The sequence below is a fragment of the Penicillium arizonense genome (assembly GCF_001773325.1).
Source record: "Penicillium arizonense strain CBS 141311 chromosome Unknown PENARI_contig004, whole genome shotgun sequence".
Lineage (NCBI taxonomy): Eukaryota > Fungi > Ascomycota > Eurotiomycetes > Eurotiales > Aspergillaceae > Penicillium > Penicillium arizonense.
Window position 1 is genome coordinate 1,416,811 of NW_019173281.1, and position 20,484 is coordinate 1,437,294.

At 47.5% G+C, this 20,484-nt stretch overlaps 8 protein-coding genes across 8 annotated transcripts; 4 read left to right on the plus strand and 4 right to left on the minus strand.

Annotated features, from left to right (window-relative positions):
• Positions 1–1,115: 1,115 nt before the first annotated feature.
• PENARI_c004G09793 (uncharacterized protein) lies at positions 1,116–2,766 on the minus strand (the record flags this gene model as incomplete). Its single annotated transcript, XM_022629361.1, has 2 exons — positions 1,116–2,541; positions 2,678–2,766. The coding sequence occupies 2 exons, from the start codon at positions 2,764–2,766 to the stop codon at positions 1,116–1,118; spliced, it is 1,515 nt and encodes a 504-aa protein (XP_022490793.1).
• Positions 2,767–4,896: 2,130 nt separating this feature from the next.
• On the plus strand, positions 4,897–5,468 carry PENARI_c004G02672 (uncharacterized protein; the record flags this gene model as incomplete). The annotated part of the gene is made up of 2 exons (XM_022628996.1): positions 4,897–4,906; positions 4,948–5,468. 2 exons carry the CDS (start codon positions 4,897–4,899, stop codon positions 5,466–5,468), a joined length of 531 nt encoding a protein of 176 aa, XP_022491203.1.
• A 2,741-nt stretch (positions 5,469–8,209) lies between these two features.
• Positions 8,210–9,607, minus strand: PENARI_c004G08702 (uncharacterized protein; the record flags this gene model as incomplete). Its single annotated transcript, XM_022629299.1, has 1 exon — positions 8,210–9,607. One exon carries the CDS (start codon positions 9,605–9,607, stop codon positions 8,210–8,212), a length of 1,398 nt encoding a protein of 465 aa, XP_022491061.1.
• A 1,301-nt stretch (positions 9,608–10,908) lies between these two features.
• PENARI_c004G03073 (TauD/TfdA dioxygenase family protein) lies at positions 10,909–12,142 on the minus strand (the record flags this gene model as incomplete). The annotated part of the gene is made up of 5 exons (XM_022629013.1): positions 10,909–10,913; positions 10,967–11,164; positions 11,224–11,564; positions 11,625–11,994; positions 12,058–12,142. 5 exons carry the CDS (start codon positions 12,140–12,142, stop codon positions 10,909–10,911), a joined length of 999 nt encoding a protein of 332 aa, XP_022491198.1.
• Positions 12,143–12,656: 514 nt separating this feature from the next.
• Positions 12,657–14,589, plus strand: PENARI_c004G06930 (uncharacterized protein; the record flags this gene model as incomplete). The annotated part of the gene is made up of 8 exons (XM_022629216.1): positions 12,657–12,822; positions 12,871–12,950; positions 13,013–13,491; positions 13,551–13,721; positions 13,773–13,994; positions 14,046–14,151; positions 14,207–14,332; positions 14,383–14,589. 8 exons carry the CDS (start codon positions 12,657–12,659, stop codon positions 14,587–14,589), a joined length of 1,557 nt encoding a protein of 518 aa, XP_022490935.1.
• A 537-nt stretch (positions 14,590–15,126) lies between these two features.
• On the plus strand, positions 15,127–16,534 carry PENARI_c004G00620 (dihydrodipicolinate synthase family protein; the record flags this gene model as incomplete). The annotated part of the gene is made up of 8 exons (XM_022628894.1): positions 15,127–15,193; positions 15,247–15,276; positions 15,329–15,390; positions 15,450–15,709; positions 15,759–15,863; positions 15,914–16,097; positions 16,152–16,262; positions 16,322–16,534. 8 exons carry the CDS (start codon positions 15,127–15,129, stop codon positions 16,532–16,534), a joined length of 1,032 nt encoding a protein of 343 aa, XP_022490915.1.
• A 196-nt stretch (positions 16,535–16,730) lies between these two features.
• PENARI_c004G05638 (fungal specific transcription factor domain-containing protein) lies at positions 16,731–18,745 on the plus strand (the record flags this gene model as incomplete). Its single annotated transcript, XM_022629146.1, has 3 exons — positions 16,731–16,772; positions 16,883–18,434; positions 18,486–18,745. 3 exons carry the CDS (start codon positions 16,731–16,733, stop codon positions 18,743–18,745), a joined length of 1,854 nt encoding a protein of 617 aa, XP_022491025.1.
• A 38-nt stretch (positions 18,746–18,783) lies between these two features.
• On the minus strand, positions 18,784–20,210 carry PENARI_c004G08655 (TauD/TfdA dioxygenase family protein; the record flags this gene model as incomplete). The annotated part of the gene is made up of 7 exons (XM_022629298.1): positions 18,784–19,293; positions 19,350–19,436; positions 19,505–19,565; positions 19,632–19,718; positions 19,766–19,887; positions 19,945–20,105; positions 20,159–20,210. 7 exons carry the CDS (start codon positions 20,208–20,210, stop codon positions 18,784–18,786), a joined length of 1,080 nt encoding a protein of 359 aa, XP_022490662.1.
• Between the last annotated feature and the right edge of the window lie 274 nt (positions 20,211–20,484).

A 20,484-nucleotide genomic window follows, 5' to 3' on the forward strand; every position in this document is an offset into this window, starting at 1 on the left:
CAATCCTCTTTATCAGATGCAACCCAGAGGCTAAATGTGGGAGACCGCAACTTCCCATTGGTTTAGCTCGAGTGGCATGGAGGAAAGGTTTTCACTCCGATGCGAAAACGACCCGGAAAGGGTTACCACGAATATGATTTGTTCTCTGTCAACTTGGGAAATCCTCTCTCGGCCGTGTCTCACCAGGGGGCAGTGCCAGATGGGCCTTAGTCCCTTGATCTTAGTTCATCGCGTCGCCTTGGGGACGAATCATAATGCTCGGCGTTCGCAGAATCTTCCAGTTTCGCGATGAACTAAGAAAGTTAAGAGTGCCAAGTGAAAAGCCAAATTTGATCAGATAAATACAGGTGGATCCCGAGGTCTTCAGAGCTTGCAGCCGGTAACTTTCGGAAATGACAAGCCAATCACCAGAAAGGGGCAGAAAGCTTATCAATCGGATGCACCATTGATTTCCATGACTTCTCTTTTGAAGCCGCGTATACAGATCTTGTTTAATATTTTCACCCACTTCCCACCCTCGTTACCCGCGGTCTTTCTGCACGTGGTATGTAGGGGCCATCTTGGCGGGAGTGGAGCTCCGACCATCTTCCAAGACCCGGAAGCCGTTGCTTATATGAACAGACCCCATAAGTTACCTAGTATGTTGACATAGGCTGTTTGTTTCGACTTCCACAATCAAACCCCGTTGCCAGTTGATTATTGTCACATCATGGAGAAGTTACCATTGGAGACCGTCCAAAATATAACTGCTTTTTTGAGCTAGCATCCACCCAGTCTGCGCGCCTTTGCATGAGTGAGCAGGGGCTGTTATCACGCCGCATCGGTCTATCTATTCTACACTCTACACTTCGAGGTGAAAAGAGGACGGTATTGGCTTGGTCGAGCGATATTCGCAGCAATTGGAACAAGCCTTTGTCTTCCAACACGTACGCCATGTCAGCATTATGGAACACCTGGATAAAGAAATGCCCAATGAACTCTGGATACACCTGACCTGTCCGATAATGCGCCTTTCTGGTCTATCCGAGTTGGCTTTTGGAGGCTCCCATATCCCAATATGTCTCCTCGATGCTTTGCCTCGGCACATCATACATTCTTGGAATTCATACAGTCAGTTACGAATGACCGAATTTATATGCCAGCCATTCGCTTTCCCACGAGTCAAGATGTCTGCAATCATCTCCTTGGCACGCCCGAGCCGTATGATATAGGATGCATAGTCGAGATTCAGCGGGCCTCACGTCGACATGCATGCATCTGATGCGAGATGTGTTGGGGATCAGATCTCCCGGCCAAAGGCCTGCACATTCAATCTCGTAAACCCGCTGTACCACAAAGGCTGTCAATCCTGTTGACCAGATTCCTTCTTGTCGGCGGGAACGACGGAGAAGGGAGAGCGCCTCTTGTCGAACAAAGTGGTCGCGACATTTAAAAGCGAGAAGACACAGGGGTGGGATGACCCCCAAGTTGACCGAGAATGTGGGTGCATCAATATTGTCGGACATCAGGACCGATTCGGCCAACTGAAGGATCCTCTGAAAGTGCTCCAGGAAGTTGTCATATTGCATCTCTCTCGGTCCTGGCCCAGTCTCAACCATTGCTATAATTGGAAGAAGTTCGGCCCACAACTCAAGGATGGTCAGTGCGTTCAAGTCTCGTTGGATTAAATGATGTTTATGAATATCACGGTATGCTCTTAGTTGGCCCTGCAGCCCTAGAAGCTTGCCAACGAAATCAGCTGGGTCTACTTCAGCTGTCGGGCCAATCGATTCGATGCTGGATCTGTGAGCATTATTTTGATACGAGAGTATTCGCACCAGCGTGACGATCAAGTCATTTGCCCTCTGGATTTCATCGGTGGCAGCTGCCTGTGGAGGAAGCAAGAGAGGGATCGGCAGTTGGTCGCCAGTGAGGGCCCCATTACTATTAAAGGAGGACCAGACCATATGGACACCGGCAAAAGCCCTAGTGAGCGTTGCAGCGACATCACTCTTGTTGCCATTCTCCATCAAGTATTGCTCCAACAGTTTATAACCGGAGCGGAGGTGTAGACCAGCCGAGACAGCATCTTCTTGGAAAAGCAGGGTCGAGACCAGCACGACACAAGCAACCAAGACAGTTTCCACTCGTAGACGACCCATCCCCTCTTTGATTAAATTGTGTTGTAAAGAATGAATTGCTTTGTTGATTTGTCGCAGAGAAAACTGCTGATCACAGGGGCTAGGACCAGCCCTTGATCGGACAAAATGATAGTTCATGGAACCCATACCAATGACGGCGTGACGGATGGCGGGTTGGTCTTCACTGGCCTGGTGGACCAATCGTTGCCAGAACTCATCGTAGAAGTAGCCTGCACATTGGAATGAGGTACTTCGTCGAAAAAAGTCCAGAAAATATTGTTCCTGTGTGGTGAGGTCCACTTGATGCGCGGGCACCCGGGAAACCAACGCTACCGCGCCTTCAGGCGCCACGTTGTTCACCAGACGCGAGGCCCGAGTTCGTCGGTCTGGGGTCTCATAATACTCGCATTTTCGGCGGTGTCTGGTACAAACTAAACAGACCGGACGGGTTTCATCGCATTTTTTGTGAAATTTTCTATTGAGCTGTCAGTGAGCCCCGCACTCGGACGATCAGGGGGGCTGTTGGATTGTAACTAGGGGGCTATCGGGGGCCATACTTGCAAGTCACGCAACCAGTGCGCACTTTAGGGCGACTAGCGCGTTTTTTCCTCGCCTTCTCGTCTGCACTGTAGAACACTTGAGCCATGGCGGAAGACGTAAAAACAAACAAGCAGAAGAAGAGGGCGATGATCACCAATCTCAATTGGCGATTATGTAAGGCTCACAGTGATTGATCGCGCAGTTTTGCCAGAGAAGAGAAGAGACTGGAGAAACTGGAGATAGCATGCTCCTTTGGAAGTTCTGAATGTCCATGTATTCCCGATTGGTAGGTCGAACTTGCTGTGCGTTAAGGGGTGGCTTTCTCAAAAATACTCACACAGATGGTAATGGTAGTTCTTCAACTTAGAGACGAAATCTGAACATCGCCTTGAGAGAGCATTGATCTACAGAGCATCTGAACCCTGCATATCCAAACAACCTTTTTGAGGGCGTGCTGCGGTGGTCTTTGTTGCCGACATACGCTTTGGTAGAATCGATTCACAAGACTATGCAAAATATACCTGCTAAAATAAAAGAATGCGTTTATCCGTAAGACCTAACTGCTACACTGTGGGGGATTGACGAAATTGCATAGAGCATACCAAGTCCGTGGTGAAAGACAAAGCAGATCGACAAGAGCACGAATGATACCAGCATTCATCCCGAGCAAACAGGGCAAGCATGCCTTTCGTACTGCAGGTTGCCGCAAAGCCTAAAGGCGTCTGCCCTAGCTCGTTCTCCTGTCATAGATTTAGCCCCAGGTCCACAAAAGCTGAAAAGAACCCTTCTCCATCACCGGCATCAGATGCGGGTTCTTTCTTCAGTTTTACCAAATAATAATGTGCTGGAAATAGAATTACTACGCCTTACCTATTACGGTTAGATAAATGAGGAAGGGGTCCGAATAGCTTCCTTAGGGGATTCTTCTAGTATGGCCTCTTTCAATCCAGCAAACCGGAAAGCGGATCCAAAGACGATGGCTCCGAATTTCTGCAGAGGTATCTCAACTTATAAATGACTGGAGACAACCCAACATCATGGCTACATCTAAGGTTCGACGCCCGATGTCCGTTTGATTTGGTTTACACCTGGAGCGCGTAAAAATCTCACAACTTGACGGATGCATCAAGGGTATCTTTCCTCAAGGATCTCAAGCCGCATGTGAGAAATGGGGGTCGACGGTGGCTGTCTTTGGATCAAACTTCATTTCTGATGTTTTGAAGGAAGCCGGTGTGGATTAGAGAGCATTTGTTGCTTTTACTCAATTCTTATGCCTCTGAGGGAAACTAGCAACATGTGACATTTCCAAATAAGGCGCCCTGTTTACCGACAGACCCAGTTCCGATAGTTCGATCTGACGGTGGCGTGGTTTTCCAATGTATACTAAAGATTAATTGAAGAAACTAATGTAGAGTAATTGATTATCGCGTACCATTTGCTGGCGCGGAGTGGAAGAGGTCACGAGACATCACGTGTCGATTAGTGACGCGCAGCCGAGAGGGAGCAGATATCTTACTCCACGATAACACTCATTTCAAGACAACCACCCATCTTCCCCCTGTGTATTTTAGTTCGCCGTCCCTATGAAGCGCAGCTACGAGGTATTATTTCCAGACAAATATATATAGCGTCCTATCTAAAAATACACAGAATGCCCTCAAACTCCTAGCGACGCGAAGGCGGAAAACCCGACCGAAAACCCCTGCGCTATCTCGTACCCTTCAGGACGCAGGGATTCCTAACGATAACCAAACTGTGAGAGGCGTACCCAGCTTGGTTGGAATGAAAGAGTGGCTGCAACTTTTGGGACACTCGGTATGAATGATAAATGGATCTTGTTTGTACGGTTGTCATTCTGACTAGGCCTAGGAGAGTGATGTCAACGACATTAATATCATCCATATCACTGGGACGAAGGGTAAAGGGAGTACATGCGCGTTCACTCGCTCATTTCTCCATGCGCATGGTTTGAGAACGGGATTTCCAAAGCGGATCGGGTTATATACCTCCCCAGATTTGCAATGCATCCGAGAGAGAATACAGATTGACAATCAACCAATAACGGAGGATCTTTTCACGCAATACTTTTTTGAGGTGTGGGAGAGCCTTGCATCTTTCGGTTTAGGACAGGACGTCGAAACCACGAGACAGCCTCGGTACCTACAATTTTTGGCTTTGTTAGCTTTCCATACATTCATCAGGGAAAATGTTGACGCTGCAGTATTTGAGACTCACCATGGCGGGGAGTACGATGCCACCAACGTGATACAGAGACCTGTTGTGACAGGGATCACCTCCCTTGGGATGGACCACGTTGAGCAGCTAGGCCCTACAATCGAAAGCATTGCTTGGCACAAAGCAGGAATCTTCAAGCCTGGAGCACCTGCATTCTCAGTGCCACAGGAAGCAGGACCCACGAAAGTCTTGTGCGATCGTGCCGCCGAAAGGAAGACTAGTCTGACTTTCGTTCCGACTGATAATCCTCTTCCTACCAATGTCAGGGTGCTGAGTGTCCCAGTACAGCGACTCAACTCCTCCCTAGCCCTTGAGCTAGCTAGGACGTTCTTACAGCTCAAAGCACCTGGCCATACTATGGACTCCGACGATATTTCTAGAGGCATCGATAACTTTTCATGGCTCGGGAGATTCGAGGTTATAGAAGACGGGATGTCTCAATGGTTTTTGGATGGGGCACACAACCCTCTGAGTCTCAAACAAGCAGCGGAATGGTTTTCAAATAACGTCGATGCCCTGAATCCGCGGAGGTTAGTTGGCCAGCTTGTTTCATTCGGGTCTTCAGTTGACTAAAAGTGCATTATATGATCCAGGTGTCGTGTTCTTATCTTCAGCCACTTCTCTGAGGAACGTGATGGAGTGGCGCTAATGGAATGTCTGGCGCATGCTCTTTCGGAATACAATGTGAGGCCAGATCATGTCATCTTCACCACATACCAGGAGAGAATCGATGGATCCACGAGAATAGGCAAGTAACAAAGTTAGTTGTTTAGACAGGTGTCGAGCTAATTATTCCCGTGACAGATAAAACCCTCAAAGAGCCCGAAACACCTTTTCCAGATCTTTGCGCTACATACTCTGCATTGTGGAAAGACTTCGATAATCAAGCTGCAGTCTCAAGCGAGCCAACTATTGAGGGGGCATTGAATCTCGCCAAACAGATCAGTGCCCAAGAAGGTGGAATGCAGACTTTTGTGACGGGGAGCTTACATTTGGTTGGGGGAGCACTTAACCTTCTGCGGCCTTAGAGTATTGGGACTAGGTCTAGGCTATACCGCTCACCGGCATGGTCCTAGAGATCATCCTATGATCCTGCAAGTTAACGGGTTACCGGTTGCTTGTCAATCAAAACACTTGATCTGTAACTATGTAAGAATAAGGAACAATTGGATTTAAATATTATTAGATGGGGGTCTAGATTAAATACATCTCAAATTATTCTTTAAAGGAATAAAAAGTGTACGCAGAGAAAGATAAGTCGCGCTAGCCTAATGAAGCCACCAGCGGAATAGGATACTGTAATAAGCGGATACTAAAGGTTATAAGTGTTTGATGTAATAAGAAAATATCGCTTCTGCTTACCTATGTTAAGTTAGTTCTATAATAGACCTTGCTAATAATTAACGGGCATTCTGTCGTTCGGCTATCAAGCTAGATTATCTGTTCCTATATTCTTTTCTGCATAAGCAAGGTGATGCTTTAGAAGAAGATGCTAATAAGAACTTACTTGTTTAAGAATAGAAGCCAGCTAGATCTTAGTGGGATAGGTATCGCTAGCCACTAGTTGGTCCAAACTATTCGGCAGGTTATTAGCGATGAAGTGGTTCACTCCGTATGAAATCTTAGTATATTTATAATGTTTGTTACCCAATTGGGTACCCAGGGGTTTTATTGGGTCACCCAGTATAACCCAAAACCCATCTTGGGTCCGGGTCAAATTGGGTCGTGGAGAAGTCTACCCGTAACTTAGGGCCTTTTTTTGGCCTCATGAGGTGGGATGTCCGTTCATGCCCGCTTAAGTTTGATTGGTGCTGGGAAGATCCTAAGGACAAGAAACACTATAAAATACGCCCTACATCTAGAACGTCTGATTAACTATGTTAATGGTGGTAGCAGTCTAGATAGTCACGATGATGTCCTTAGTGACATCCGTCGAGATCTAGTTCTAGAAAGTCAGATAGGAAGGAAATTGAAAAAGACTGACATGTTGACAACTGGGCCACTATATCCTCTAACCATAATTAATGTTCTGTTAGCACAAAACGGGGCCACCCCTGCGGTTACTTCGTCGGTACGTAGGCATCCATCTGACGACCACGTCGTCATCCCTAGGTCTCGCGAAGCTGCTGTTAGACAATACTACAAATGATTGGAACTACAATCCACCGACTAGGCGCACAAAGCTGATTTCCGTGGTGTTGGAAAACCACCTAGATCTTGAACTGATTCTTGAGGACCGGACTCTGGCTTCTTTGTTCAACGGGGGATTCAGATTGGGACGGCTCGTCGCTTCCTGTGCGACATTAACGAATGGGCTACTGTTATGAGTTCAAATGGACTTGAGTAGACCAACGGCGAAAGACTCCCCTGTGCCGAAAAAAATACCGTCTTACCTCACTGTGGCTGGCCCGCAATGTTTTGACTGAACGATTTTTCTGGGTGCTGAAGACATATATATTAGCTTTTCTGATTGGAATTGATGTATTTTCTGGGCCCATGAGATTTGTGCGTAGCGAGATACTGAAATTGCATTTCAGCCGCAGAATCAAGTCGTGGAGACCGATTGGAATGTCTTACTAGAGAACCCTAATTCCCGTCATCCGTGTGAGCTAGGAGTAGGCACGCTAACTGGAATTGGAAATTTAGCACATCGTGTCAAGTGTGAGCTATAGTTAACTACATTGACCAAGGACTCCAGAACAGTATGGTGCCCGAATTGCCGAGCTTTTTCTGCGAGTGTTTTAGAGTCATTGTCCTGGATCTTAATATCGCTTGCAGCATTATTAAGTAATTCCATGGTTACCAGTGCGCCATTCGAGTCGCATAATGTATAGCTGTCCATCCATGGATCCCTTGAATATCTGGATTTGCACCGTGTTGGAGAGGTACCGAGACCAGAGGATGATGGCCGTACCTGGCGGCTAGTTGCAAAGTCGTCCAGCCTATTCTAGAGATGGTATTCACATCTGTCCCCTTATTTAATATAATCTGAGCATCCACACACAATTGGTCCTTGCCGCTACATGTAAAGGGGTTTCGCTATCTGCATCTATTCGCATTACTGGTGTAACTGCCTCAAGTAATTACACCTGTATAGCTATATGTGGCCATTCCCTACATATATCGTTTCTGGGCTTTAATATTTTTGTATTTTCACATACTTTGTTTCATCTTGTTTGTTCATCGTATTCCAGATTTGTACATGTAACTTACCGGTTTATCTACTAGCACCATCACCTTACTCGAGTAGAGCTCAGCTGCCTCGGGATGTATATCTCCACAAAATATGTTGTAAACCACCCAACCAAACCAAATTACCCGTCAAGAGCAACCACCCCCAACCGCCCAGCAACCGTACTCATGTCCACGCCCCGCACAACCTGCGTATCATCGGGAGCGTCTACCATGGAAGGGTCTGGATCCTCGGACGCGTCCAGGTACGCCATGTAAAAGTAAACTCCGGCCTCGGAGACAAACTTGGCGCGATCGAGCACAACTGTGAATAGGCTAAAGAGCTCGCAGGACTTCCCTTGTGCTGTGATGATATATTTTTCAGGTTCTTGAGGAGTAATACGTTTTGCTGTTGGGGGTTGATCGTCGCCTGCGGGGATGTTGTGTAGGGCGCCGATGGGGAAGGGATTTTCTTGGTCCTCTTCTTGAGTTTGCTGGGATGGAATTTCGAGAACTTCGGTTTGGGCGGGGCGAATAGCCGACCAAGAAGGGGACTTTGGGATGAAGAATTTGAGAGTGAGGGTTTTATTGGCCGGGAGGTGGGAGAACATTGACGTTGTGAAGAGGCGCGCTGTGTTTTCCAAGAGGGAGGGCCCTGCTGTGTCGCAGATGGAGCTGAGAAAAAGCGCATGGACAAGGTATTGAATATCAGCGGTTTTGCCCTTAGGAGTGTTGGTGACTGTTACAATGTCGGCATCCTGAGAAATCTGGAATGCCGGATCCAGAGAGAAGCCGCCAACTGAAATTTCCTGGCCTAGCTGGTCGCGAATCTGCTCTTCTGACGGCAGCTCCGAGCTGGGAGGCTCACCCTCGTCTACATCCAAGGCGTATCGCTCCGGAGGGCGACCGACGTTGTTAAAGATATCGATCATAAGAATCTGGCCGATGTCAATCTGTTCCGTGACGCGATCGGTGGCCAATTCAAATGCCTCTGACGAGAGACTCTCGTCGCCTTCGGATGAACGCTGCGCCTCGTCAACATCACTGCGCGTGCTAGAAAACGAGCGGTTGAAGTAGAGCAAGTCCGGGCCTTCGCCCAGCTTAGCAAGCTCATCCGAGTCCTCAACATGGCCCAGTCGGTAGCTGTGCGATCGCAGCAGGACACAAAACCCAACGGTTGAGTAGTCGCTAGGATGGGTGAATCGCGGAATCAGCGGGAGTGGGTTCTCGACCCCTGACCGGTGTTGCTTCTTGCGACGGGCAATTTCAATGCGGTTATGCTCAATACAGGCAAAGTCGTCGGGCGGGCAGTATGAATAAAGCTCGAACAAAGGCTTGACCTCATCATCCCAGAAACTTTGCATCAGGAAACGCCGGAGATTTTTGTGGTCGTCATCCAGGGGTACAAGGCTGTAGACCTGGATGGGAATTATGTGGTCGGGGTGTGGCTCGTAGTCTGGCTCGACGTACTGCTCGAGCACCACGCGGTGACCCAGATGGTCAGCGTAGGTGCGCACTTGCTGCCATTTACTCTGGGACATGGCGACTTGGGCGTTTGTAGTATTTGAAGAGGAAACGGAGTTAAAAAAGACTTGTGAAGTAATAGATTCCGCGGCCAGCGTAGCGACAAACATGCTCAACAGTTTTCACAACATTAGGATCGACCTCATGGTCGGGATTGGCTAAAATTAACAATAGCGCAGCTATTATTCTAATATATTCCACACATTGTTACTGGCATACTTCGGCTACAATTTACCATTAATGACTTTCCAGATCAACAAGATGTCCATTCCATAGATCACCCGTTGAATGAAACTGCGTTTAAACGACTTCACTCAAAATGTGCATCAGAAAAGCTAGACCATGAACTTGGACTTAGTTCTTGCATACAACAGCTCCGACCTTGCATAAAATCTAAGCAGAAACCCAAGATATGTTTCTCAATTCTACTGGAAGTCATTCTCCCGGTGAGCTCGCCGTATATGCCCATCTCTGTTGTCTTTCCGGTTGAAAAGTCCGTTGCAGCCTCTATGGGGGCATTTGAAGGACTGAGGAGAAACATGTTTTGTTTCGAGGTGTCGCATCACTGATCCCTTCGAGGAGAAGCGCTGGTGGCAGTTCCTCCATTCACATGCGAAAGAAGGTGCGCGGACACTGGAATAACAGAATCCCAGTTAGAAAAAAACGATGACCAGTTTGCGCGTTGAACTCTGCGACTTACTCGGATTCCCCTATCGTATTAGTAGACCCGGAGGATTTGTACTCGAGTACTCGGGAATGATTGCTCATTTGCCCCATGCCATCTGTTGAGGTTATGGACGGCAGGGATTGAGGCCAAATGGCACTAGAGCCTGTGACATTTTCCGCCCCCCAAACCTTCGGTCGGTTGGACTTGATAATTAAGGGCAGTACGATCTACGCCTTCAGAGACTACTCTCTACGTCTACCACAGGGCATGGGAGTGGTTGGTGTGTGTGTCTTCTTTGTTGACATCGACCCGTCTGCTGTGCCAGACTGCCATCGTGCCATCCCCATTTCAGTATAGCCGTGTCACGGGACGACCCCTACCCTCCTGTGACACGGCTATAGTAATAGTGAGGTAGTATATATAGTAATAATAGAGTATATATGATAAACGTGCATAAGGATAATGCAATATATTGACGAGATTATGAACATATATCCGTAAATATCCGTGCTCAGGCTTCATCTTCTACTGAACAACTTACCTATGTACATATTTCCAGATAATGGTGAGACCTTTGTCTTTCTATCCCGTAGTCAACACAAGTTCAACTGCACCCGAGCCTCATCCCTTGAGCATTCCCCGTCATCCTCTTCAATCTTGGCCGGGATTGGTTTGTTTGCCAGAGGGGTTAATCTAAAACCGTGCCTACGATCTCCAACGGGGTAATCGAGAGTCTGCGAGTGATTGGTGACTCGCTGGTCCCATACAAGTACAGTGCCAGCTTCATAACGGATCCGACAAGAGAAATCTTGTCGCTTGGCGATGTGATCGAAAAGGAATTTGAGGATGCAGTCCGACTCTTCCTGGTCAAACCCGACGATTTTCTTCGTGTAGACTGGGTTTACATCTAGAAATATCATTATTAAAACCGGCAAGATTGCGGAAGAATGACCGAGAGAAACGTACAAAGGGCTTTTTGCTTCGTAACAGGGTGAACAAGTACAACGGGGTGTTCAGCCTGAAGCACTCCACGCCGCATCACGGCTTGTTGACCCTGCTTGAGCTCTTGACTGACACCGTCGTTATTTGTGTGAATGGCTGTCAGGCCTTCAAGGCGCTTGCGGAAGCGAGGCGAGAGACTGCTATATGCCCTCACGCTGGAACTTACAAGAGTGTCTCCGCCAGCGGTAGTTGGGGACTCGAGCATAGCAATGAAAGTGGTTCCAGGGGGTTGCTGCTCGGGACTCTGGTCTGTGTGCCATTGAACTGGGCTACGACCGGCCCAAGATTGGCGAACACGGAGATCACTAGGAATAGTGTTAGCTATGTTGGACTTGTAGCGTTCTCGAAGTATTAATCATCCTTACTCCATGTGATCGTAGATAATCATGTGCTGTTCAGATCCCGCAGCAGGATGAGGGGCCCAACCGTGAATGTGCAGAGGACCAAAATGACTGACAAGTTTCTTTTGTGCCTCGAAGCCAATATCCACAAAATCTTGATCGCGGAATACCAAGGCACCTCTCTGCGCAGCAAGAAGGGCTAGTTCATCCAAACCGGCGCTGTCGAGTTGAGACAGCTGAACTCCATGAACCTCAGTTCCCACATGAGGAGATAGGTCCCAGACTTTGGTCGCGGTCTTCAGAAGATTGGGCAACTTGGGATCAGCGCGGTGACCAGGATCGAAATGCTCGAAAGCACCGATGTCGTCTACCTTCTCGAGAGGATCATAGAATGCTGTTCAATCAAATTTTAGCCTTCACCCCACGGTTTTCATAAACAGCTCTTAGCTAGACTGACGCATGTAACCAGGATACAGAGGGTCGCCATTCTCGTTCTTCTCTCGTGTGATTGTGCCCGGGGTGATGATTGTTGTGCTCGACATTCTGTCGCCGCCTCAAATAACCGCCGTTTGGCCTACTTTGATGGTCCAGCTGAGTTTATAAGGCTTATATAACCCTTTGGGAGATCATCTAAAATAAATGAAATTAAGGGCCGGTATTTCGCATTCTACAACTGAAGTATCACACTATTAGAGTTGGCCGTTCGGTCAGCTCGGCGTACTCGGTGACGCTCCGATAAACCCCATATCTTCCTTATCAGCGCTATCCTTTCAGAGCGGCCAAAGGATCGAGACTAATAGAACTAAATTTAGATAACGTCAATTTGTTTTGCTACAGCTGCAGTGAATTTCGATGATTCATGCCCGACAGGACAACCCTCGTGCACTTGTGCACAATATCAGATCCAACCAACCACATACTTTCTATCTTCTGAGAGATATCAAGCTCTCACTGGAGAGATAACCATGGGAATTTTCAAAGTCTCTTAAAGCTTGCTTTCCCTCGCGATAGATAAATTCAGAGTTGAGGTAAGAAATTAATTTCTGATATCTCACTATGGAGTTGACTAATTCTTCGTCACCATCTTCCATGACTGACACGGAGAAGACAAGCGACATAGTAGCTACCGTGTCCGATGGAAACCCAGCAGCAGAGTACGAACGCTTTCTTCACTTTGAGAATGTGTTTAGCGGGGCTTCAAAGAAGAAACTGCTCAGGAAATGTAAGACTTGTGCAACGATGAAATACCCTTTGCTCACTTTGAAATCAGTGGACCTACGACTTCTTCCAACACTGAGTTTTCTATATTTGATGTGCTCGCTCGATAAATCCAATGCAGGCAATGCCAAGGTTAGCCCAGATTTTACCCTTTGGAGCTTACTCCAAAAAAACTGAAACATTTCCATCTATAGCTATTCGGCCTCCTGGAGGACCTTGGCATGAGTAGTACCCAGTATAACCTGGCCCTTATGTACTTTTTTTTCACCTACGGACTCGCTGAGCCAGTATCAAATATCATGCTTCGAAGAGTTGGTCCTAAGATATGGTTTCCCTTCATTGTGTGTGCATGGGGACTCATCACAACTCTCACCTCGCAAGCAAGCTCTTATGCTGGCTTCGTTGCTATCCGTTTGATGCTAGGAATTACCGAGGCTGGACTCTACCCAGGAGCCTACTTCATTCTCTCCATGTGGTATACACCGAAGGAGATCGGCACGCGCATGGCCATTTTCTACGGTGCGAACACCACTGCGGGTGCGTTCGGCGGTGTCATTGCCTACGGTGTCGGATCTCTTGATGGAAATCTTGGCTGGAGAGCTTGGAGATGGCTCTTTCTCATTGAAGGATGCATCACCATCTTTGCCGGGCTTTTGTGTCTGTTTTGTTTGCCGTGAGAGCTCCAACTCCTCATTGCTTTCATCAGAAAGCAGACTAATTGGATATTACCAGTGCGTTCCCTCATCAATATCAAGCAGGCAAAAGTACCAAATGGCTTACGGACAAGGAACTTGAATATGCTTCTCTCCGTGTCAAGTATGCCAATGGCCCGGTGTCATCGACTTATACCTTCCGCTGGAGTGATGTGATCTCGGCTGCAAAGGATCGGAAAACCTACTTCATGTAAGTCCAATCTGACGTTTCATTGACCGCTAATAGCTAATTCACTTCAAGGATGATGCTATTTTGGTGGGGTGGGTCCGTCCCTACGTACTCCCTGTCTTACACTCTGCCCACTATGGTCACAAACTTGGGATATACAGCGGTGAGAGCGCAAGCCCTGACCACCCCTCCATACATATTTGCCACATGTGTTTGCGTTGCCGTTGGATATATCAGCGATCAAAAGCAGCAACGTTATCTATGCATCATGAGCGCCTATACCCTGGGTCTAATGTAAGTTAATCTCTACCAAGATGGAGGATCGCGCTAATGGAAATAATTTAGTGGCATCATCATTTTGTGGATCACAGTTCACTACCCATCTCTTCCCGGTGTGAGCTACTTTGCTATCTTCCTGGCTGCTGCTGGATACGCAGCCCAAGCCCCTATTGTAAGTTCTACTTGTGAAGTTCAATTTTGGAACCTCGACTGACCATTGAATGCAGGTCGGCGCATGGACAAGTTCAAACATCACAAATCCGTCCAAACGAGCCGCTGCTATTGGTCTTCTGATGCTCTTCGGCAGTGTCGGCGGTGGCAGTATTGGATCGAATATCTATATCTCTAGTGAGGTCAGTTGGTCTAAAAACCTAAAATCACGAGTTTGGCTAACATCTCCTAGGCGCCCACCTATCCTCTCGGATTTGGCTTCTCAGTCGGCGCAACTGTGCTTGGAGCCATGATCCCCGCTACGGTACACTGGTATTTGATGCGCAAGGAAAACAACCGACGGGATGAATTGAATGTTGCTGAAATTGAGAGAACATATACTACCGAGGAGCTAGGAGAGATGGGCGAGAATAGTCCATTGTTCCGATTCGTGCTGTGACATTGATTCTAGATGATAACCGTAATCGCTTGAACATTTGAAAACATATTTACCACAAAGTCATTCTATAAAGGCTATTCTGCGCGTGTAAAAGAGGAAATTTTAGTGATTGAAAGTTAGGATATCAATGGTTCGCTTTTGATATTGATCAAAGATTTACATCCCACCCTCCAAAAGATTGCTAATTCTAGATCACATAATAATTTAGATCTAGCAAGAAACAGGGCCCCACAATGCAAGTGTAAAGTCGATGGAAACTAAATGAATGTACCCACTTAGATAACGGCGTCTTGTGGAACGTCACCATCGATTCGATAAGCTGCCCGCGCCAAGCAGGTCCGCCGCGCTCAAGATCTGACCCAAGCTTCCTATCTTTGCTTCACCTTTATCGGCTGTATCCAGATATCATGATTAGAGAGAGCCTTAATTTCAAAGTCAAAAAGGGGTGGGGAGAATAGCATAGACTAAACATTCTCCTTGGCCGAAGACTTCCCAACAGATACTTTGCCACGCACCCTCGAACATCAACCACCAAATATGCGGCCACTACCTATGGGAATTTATACGCCTTTGCCGTGTTTCTTCGGCGATAATGAGGATATTGGTGAGACTGACATATTATCAATGGAATTATAGCTTAGCTAATATGATGTAAAGATTTCGAGGCTTTCCAGAGACATGTGAAATGTAAGAGCAAAGAAAGCAATAGAGCTGTGTCAAGTATTAACGAGATTGAAAGTCATTGCGAATGCCGGAACCATACCAGTAGTTTCTGGGTCTATGGGCGAGGCTATCCATTTGGTGATAATGATTCTTCCACAACAACAAGTTTCCAAAACTAATTGATTGTCTCATTCCAGAACCGCGAAGAGAAGAAGAGCCTTATACAATTTGCTCGTATCGCTCTGGATGAGGTGAATCTGCAGGACATCCCAATTGTCGCAGGTGCTGGAGGAGCTAGTACTCGCGAGTCTGTTCAACTTTGCAAAGATGCTGCAGAAGCTGGCGCAGATTATGTGATGATTATTCCTCCAGGGTACTACGCCCAAGCCCTTTTGGCGGATACCACCTCGATCAAGAAGTTTTTCGTGGATATCGCAGAGGCATCGCCCTTGCCAGTGTCTGTATTACCCCGGTCCTCAAAGTGACAGGTTCTTAACACCTTGCAGCATCATATACAACTTCCCGGCCGTGTCAGGAGGAATTGACATGGATAGCGATCTAATTGTGCAGATAATTAAGTCTTCCGCTAATGTTTGCGGCGTGAAACTGACGTTCGTTTCCATTCTTCACTTCAATAAATTTGGCTAATATAGTCCTGCAGATGCGCTAATGTGGGCAAGTTGACTCGAATCATGGCTCAAGTTTCGAGCCCAGAATTCCAGAACGCTTTCCCTCGGTCGTCAACAACTCCCTTTCGGGCCATCGATGGTTTTATTGACTTCTTGCTTCCATCCATTTCCGTTGGATCAGCGGGTGCGATCAGTGGCTTGCCAAACATAGCACCGGTAAGAGTCTACGTTGATTCCGATGAAATAGACAACTAGCTGACGAGTGGTCAGAAATCCTGCGTGAGACTGTGGAATCTGTGCCAAAACAGCGAGTCCAGCAAAGAAGCAACTGGGCTACAGCAGTTGATTGCTCTTGCAGATGGAGTGGCACTAAAAATTGGAGTGAGTGAAAATTTGAGACAATTTGATATTTTCCGATTCTTATGCTGAGATAACTGCAGATTGCGGGGATGAAGAAGTTGTTGCATCGTCACTTTGGGTATGGAGATAGACCCCGGCTGCCACTGTTGCCGATGGACGACAATGTGGCGGACGCAGCTCTATCGAGCCCGCATCTGAAAGCATTGTTGGATTTAGAAGCCACGCTGGGAAGGGAACAAGCAATAACAAAGTCTGAGCCTGCAAAAGTGTGTTCCGCCCCCGCTTGCCTCTGATAAGCAGGCGTCTGTGCTGGAGATAAGACTCCGTTGTTACTCAACCTCCTTTCTTTCCCTTCAATATTTTCCTAGCTTAATGTTATAATGGAATGTTCTGCTACTGCTCCGGGCCTGAACGGCCGTTTGTACAAGTCTCGAAAATGTCGGCCTTGCGACGCTTGTCGCAGACGTAAAGTCACTTGTGACATGCCCAATGGACCGCCATGCCATCGATGTACCGGCAAAGATCAACAATGTACGTTTGAAGAGGGCCCAGGACCGCGAAAGAGGGCTAGAATATGTGAACAAGGCGAGACACATGAGACTTGCGAACATCTTGACGGGTGGCTGCATCCTTTAACCGAGAGCCGACCGAGCAATGGGCAAAATGATGAAGCTTTATCGCCAGAGGGCCTTCTAGGTGCTATTCTGGAGTTGGAACCAGGAAGCCCACAGACAAGCCACTCATCTATCAGCCAAGATGGCACGGCGAGACGAGACTCGCGAAGCAGCATCTCATCTAGTTCGGGAAGACCTCCAAGTCGAAAACGACTAGCATCCAGTGACTCGCCTTCTCAAATCGATTCCCTTGAATCTATTCCAGGGGCATTCAGTTTCTATATCGGACCAACCGGAGTTTCCGATATCCATATCCTGAGCCACCAACCATACAACGACCAGAATGTCTCAATACCAAAAGTAAATGGCTTGAAATATCGAATCATGGACAACCCATCTCAGAAACAGAGGAAAACAGTCGATTTCTCCCCACCTACTGTTTTTGGTATCACCGACCATTCTCTTCTAGAGAAGGCTGAGCCAAAACTTGATCCGCAACTTACGGATAATGCATGGCCTCGCCTATGGGCTATGATGGATCCTACTGAAACGTGGCATCTCATCAAGCTGTATTCGCGTTATGTTGACCCCTACTTTCCGATTCTTTCTAGCCATCAAATCCCATCATCACCAACCGAGTTGAGTAAAATGCCATTGGCATTATTGTCAGCAATTTGTGCCACCTCGCTTCAATTCGTCATGTATGACGATAGTCTCTACACATTGCTTTTAAACCCTCCCTCTAGTGAGCAATTATATCGTCTTTGCTGGCTTTCTGTATCGCAGGAACTTCACGCACCTTCTCTCGCAACACTTCAAGCCTGTCTCCTCCTTCAACAGCGACTTCCTACGAACATGTATCTCTCCGATACCGCTTTTGCATGGTCACTCATGTCAACCTCCCTGGCCGTTGCGCAAACGGTCGGGCTTCACCGAGATGCAGGATCATGGTCCTCTATTCCGCCTTGGGAGAAAAGGCTTCGGCGTCGACTCTGGTGGGGTCTCTATGCCATGGAGAAGTGGGTCGCCCTAGCACGAGGAATGCCCAGCCACTTAGGTGATGATGATTACGATGTATCTATGCTCAAGCAGGAAGATATACAAGATACCTTGTCAGACTCTCCGGATACACAGAGCCACATCTACCATTTGTCGACATTATCGACAATACTATCGGATATCCAGCGATCCTTCTATTCGGTGAAGGCGATCGGAAAGACATCAAATGACCTCCAATACTCCTTGGACTTAGCAAGGCCAATGCGCGTGAGGCTTAAAGACTGGCGTGATAATTTGTCAAGTAATTTGAGACCAACCTCTAATGCTGGTTCTGGCGAGGACCTCGATGGGAATGGATCACTTTATCTTTCATACATCGTCACGCATGTGGCTCTCCTTCGCGCCTTGTTACGACCATTGGATCGATGGCCGGCAATAATCAAGATAACTGAAGAAGAGCCGGATGCAACCTACGAGGGCGCCAAAGCAGTGGTTAAAGGGGCGTTGTTATGTGTGAAAGAATTTGTTGAGTTTGTCGAAAAGCTCACGGGAGCTCAGTGGAATGCATTCTGGCATAGCTGTGAGTATTTCGATCCATTAGCCAGAGTTCCCGATTTAACGAAGTAATCAGGGAGTCGACCTAATTTCGCCATCGCTGGCTCCTTCATGGTGCATCTTCTACAAATCGTCTCACCCTCCAACCAGGCCGAGGGCGAATCAAGGCCCGAGTTTTTAAAATACTCATTCGACCAAGAGCATACCGAACTTCAAGACTGGATTCGGAGATGGCGCTGGGCAACTCGTATTTCGGCAAATGGAGCAGCAGGGGTCAAAGGCTTGACAAATCTCGGATTCATTAAGGTAGAGACTCTAATGGGAAATGGAACATAATGTAGTATAGTAAACAATAATCCAAACATTCGACAAAACTAGCAGAGATTAAGCATCATCCTTCCTTCATCCTTAGCACACTCCCCATCATCCTCTTCAACCAAACTCGGGATCGGCACATTAGCCAAGGGGGTCAACCGGAAAGCATGTCTCCGAGATCCAGCCGAATAATCCAAAGTCTGCGAATGCTGCGTCACTCTCTGATCCCAGATCACCACCGTACCAGCCTCATATCGCACACGGCAGCAGAAATCATGCCCGCGATTGATGTGGTCGAACAAGAACTTCAGCATGTAGTCTGACTCTTCCTCGTCCCAGCCAACAATACTCTGGGTATAAGAAGAGTTGACAAATAGCGCCTTCTTTTTGGTGACGGGGTGTACGACTACGACTGGGTGGATGGCTCGACTAATGGGACGGCGAAGGACGGAATCAGGGCCGTTGTCGCGGATCTCGCGCATGATTGGGTTCGCCGTGGTGTGGACGGCTCTGAGGCCTTCAAGTCGCTTGCGGAATGAAGGAGAAAGGCGTTCAAAGGCACGGGTCATCTGCAGGATGTTGTTTAGCTGACTGAATCTTGCTTGTCTTCTTTGGTGAGACTCACGTTTGAAATGATCGTGTCGCCTCCCACTCCTGGAGGGGACTCTAGCATGCAGAAAAATGTCGCCCCGGGAGGCTGAGACTCGGGAGACTATTTAAAAGACCTGTGAGTCTTTTTTTTTTTTTTTTTCCATTATGAACCGCAGTATTGAAACTTACCTGATCGACATGGAACTGAATTGGGCTCTTTCTTGCCCAAGATTTGCGAATACGCAGGTCCCTATTTGGTGGGAAGTCATGTGTTAGATATAGAACAGGAAGGCAAGATACCAAATGGGGAACTTACTCCTTGGAATCATACACAATGACGAACTCCTCAGGACCATTTTGAGGATGAGGCATCCATCCATGCTTATGAAGGGGGCCAAAATGACTAAAATATGTGAGAAATCCTTCATTAAGTGAGCACAGTAAACTCACGAGGCAATCTTCTTCTGCTTCTCAAAGCCCAAATCGGCAAATTCCTGGTCCCTGAATACGACACATCCGCGTTCTGCCACCATGAGGGCCAGTTCATCTAGACCTTGGGTTGAAAGCTCCGACTAAATTCACCTTTATTAGGTTTTTTTTGGCTGGAAAAGAAGGGGCATAAGTCTCACAAGCTGAACACCCTGAAGCTCTGTTCCACAATGAGGGCTGAATTCCACGGCGTTAGTCGCTTTCTCCAAAAGATTCGGGAATGATGGATCGGCTCGATGGCCTGGGTCATCGTGCTCGAACGGCCCGACCATCTCGACCTTTTCGAGGGGGTCATAGAAGGCTATAATCGGTGTTACTCCGTGGAACAATCATTTCTTTGGACATTAGACTCACGCAGGTAGTCAGGGTAGAGTGGCCCCTTTTCTTCGACTGTTTCGGACACCATCTTGACGATGCAATAGGAAGCTCAGAGGCCGTTCAAATCAATGACTTTAATCGTCAAAGGCATCTCAGGCGCTATGATTTTAAATCAACAACCATGGCGCCGAATTATGCTTATTGTAGCCCTTGATGAATGGCCTCATACATTATCGTGCAGATTGCCGCCGATGGATTGCTTGCCCGCGCGGCCAACTACAAACCAACCCCACTTGCAACCCCACTCGTTATCGATGGTGGTTGATAAGGGGTCCACAGGGGGTGCACAGGCAATCATTGGC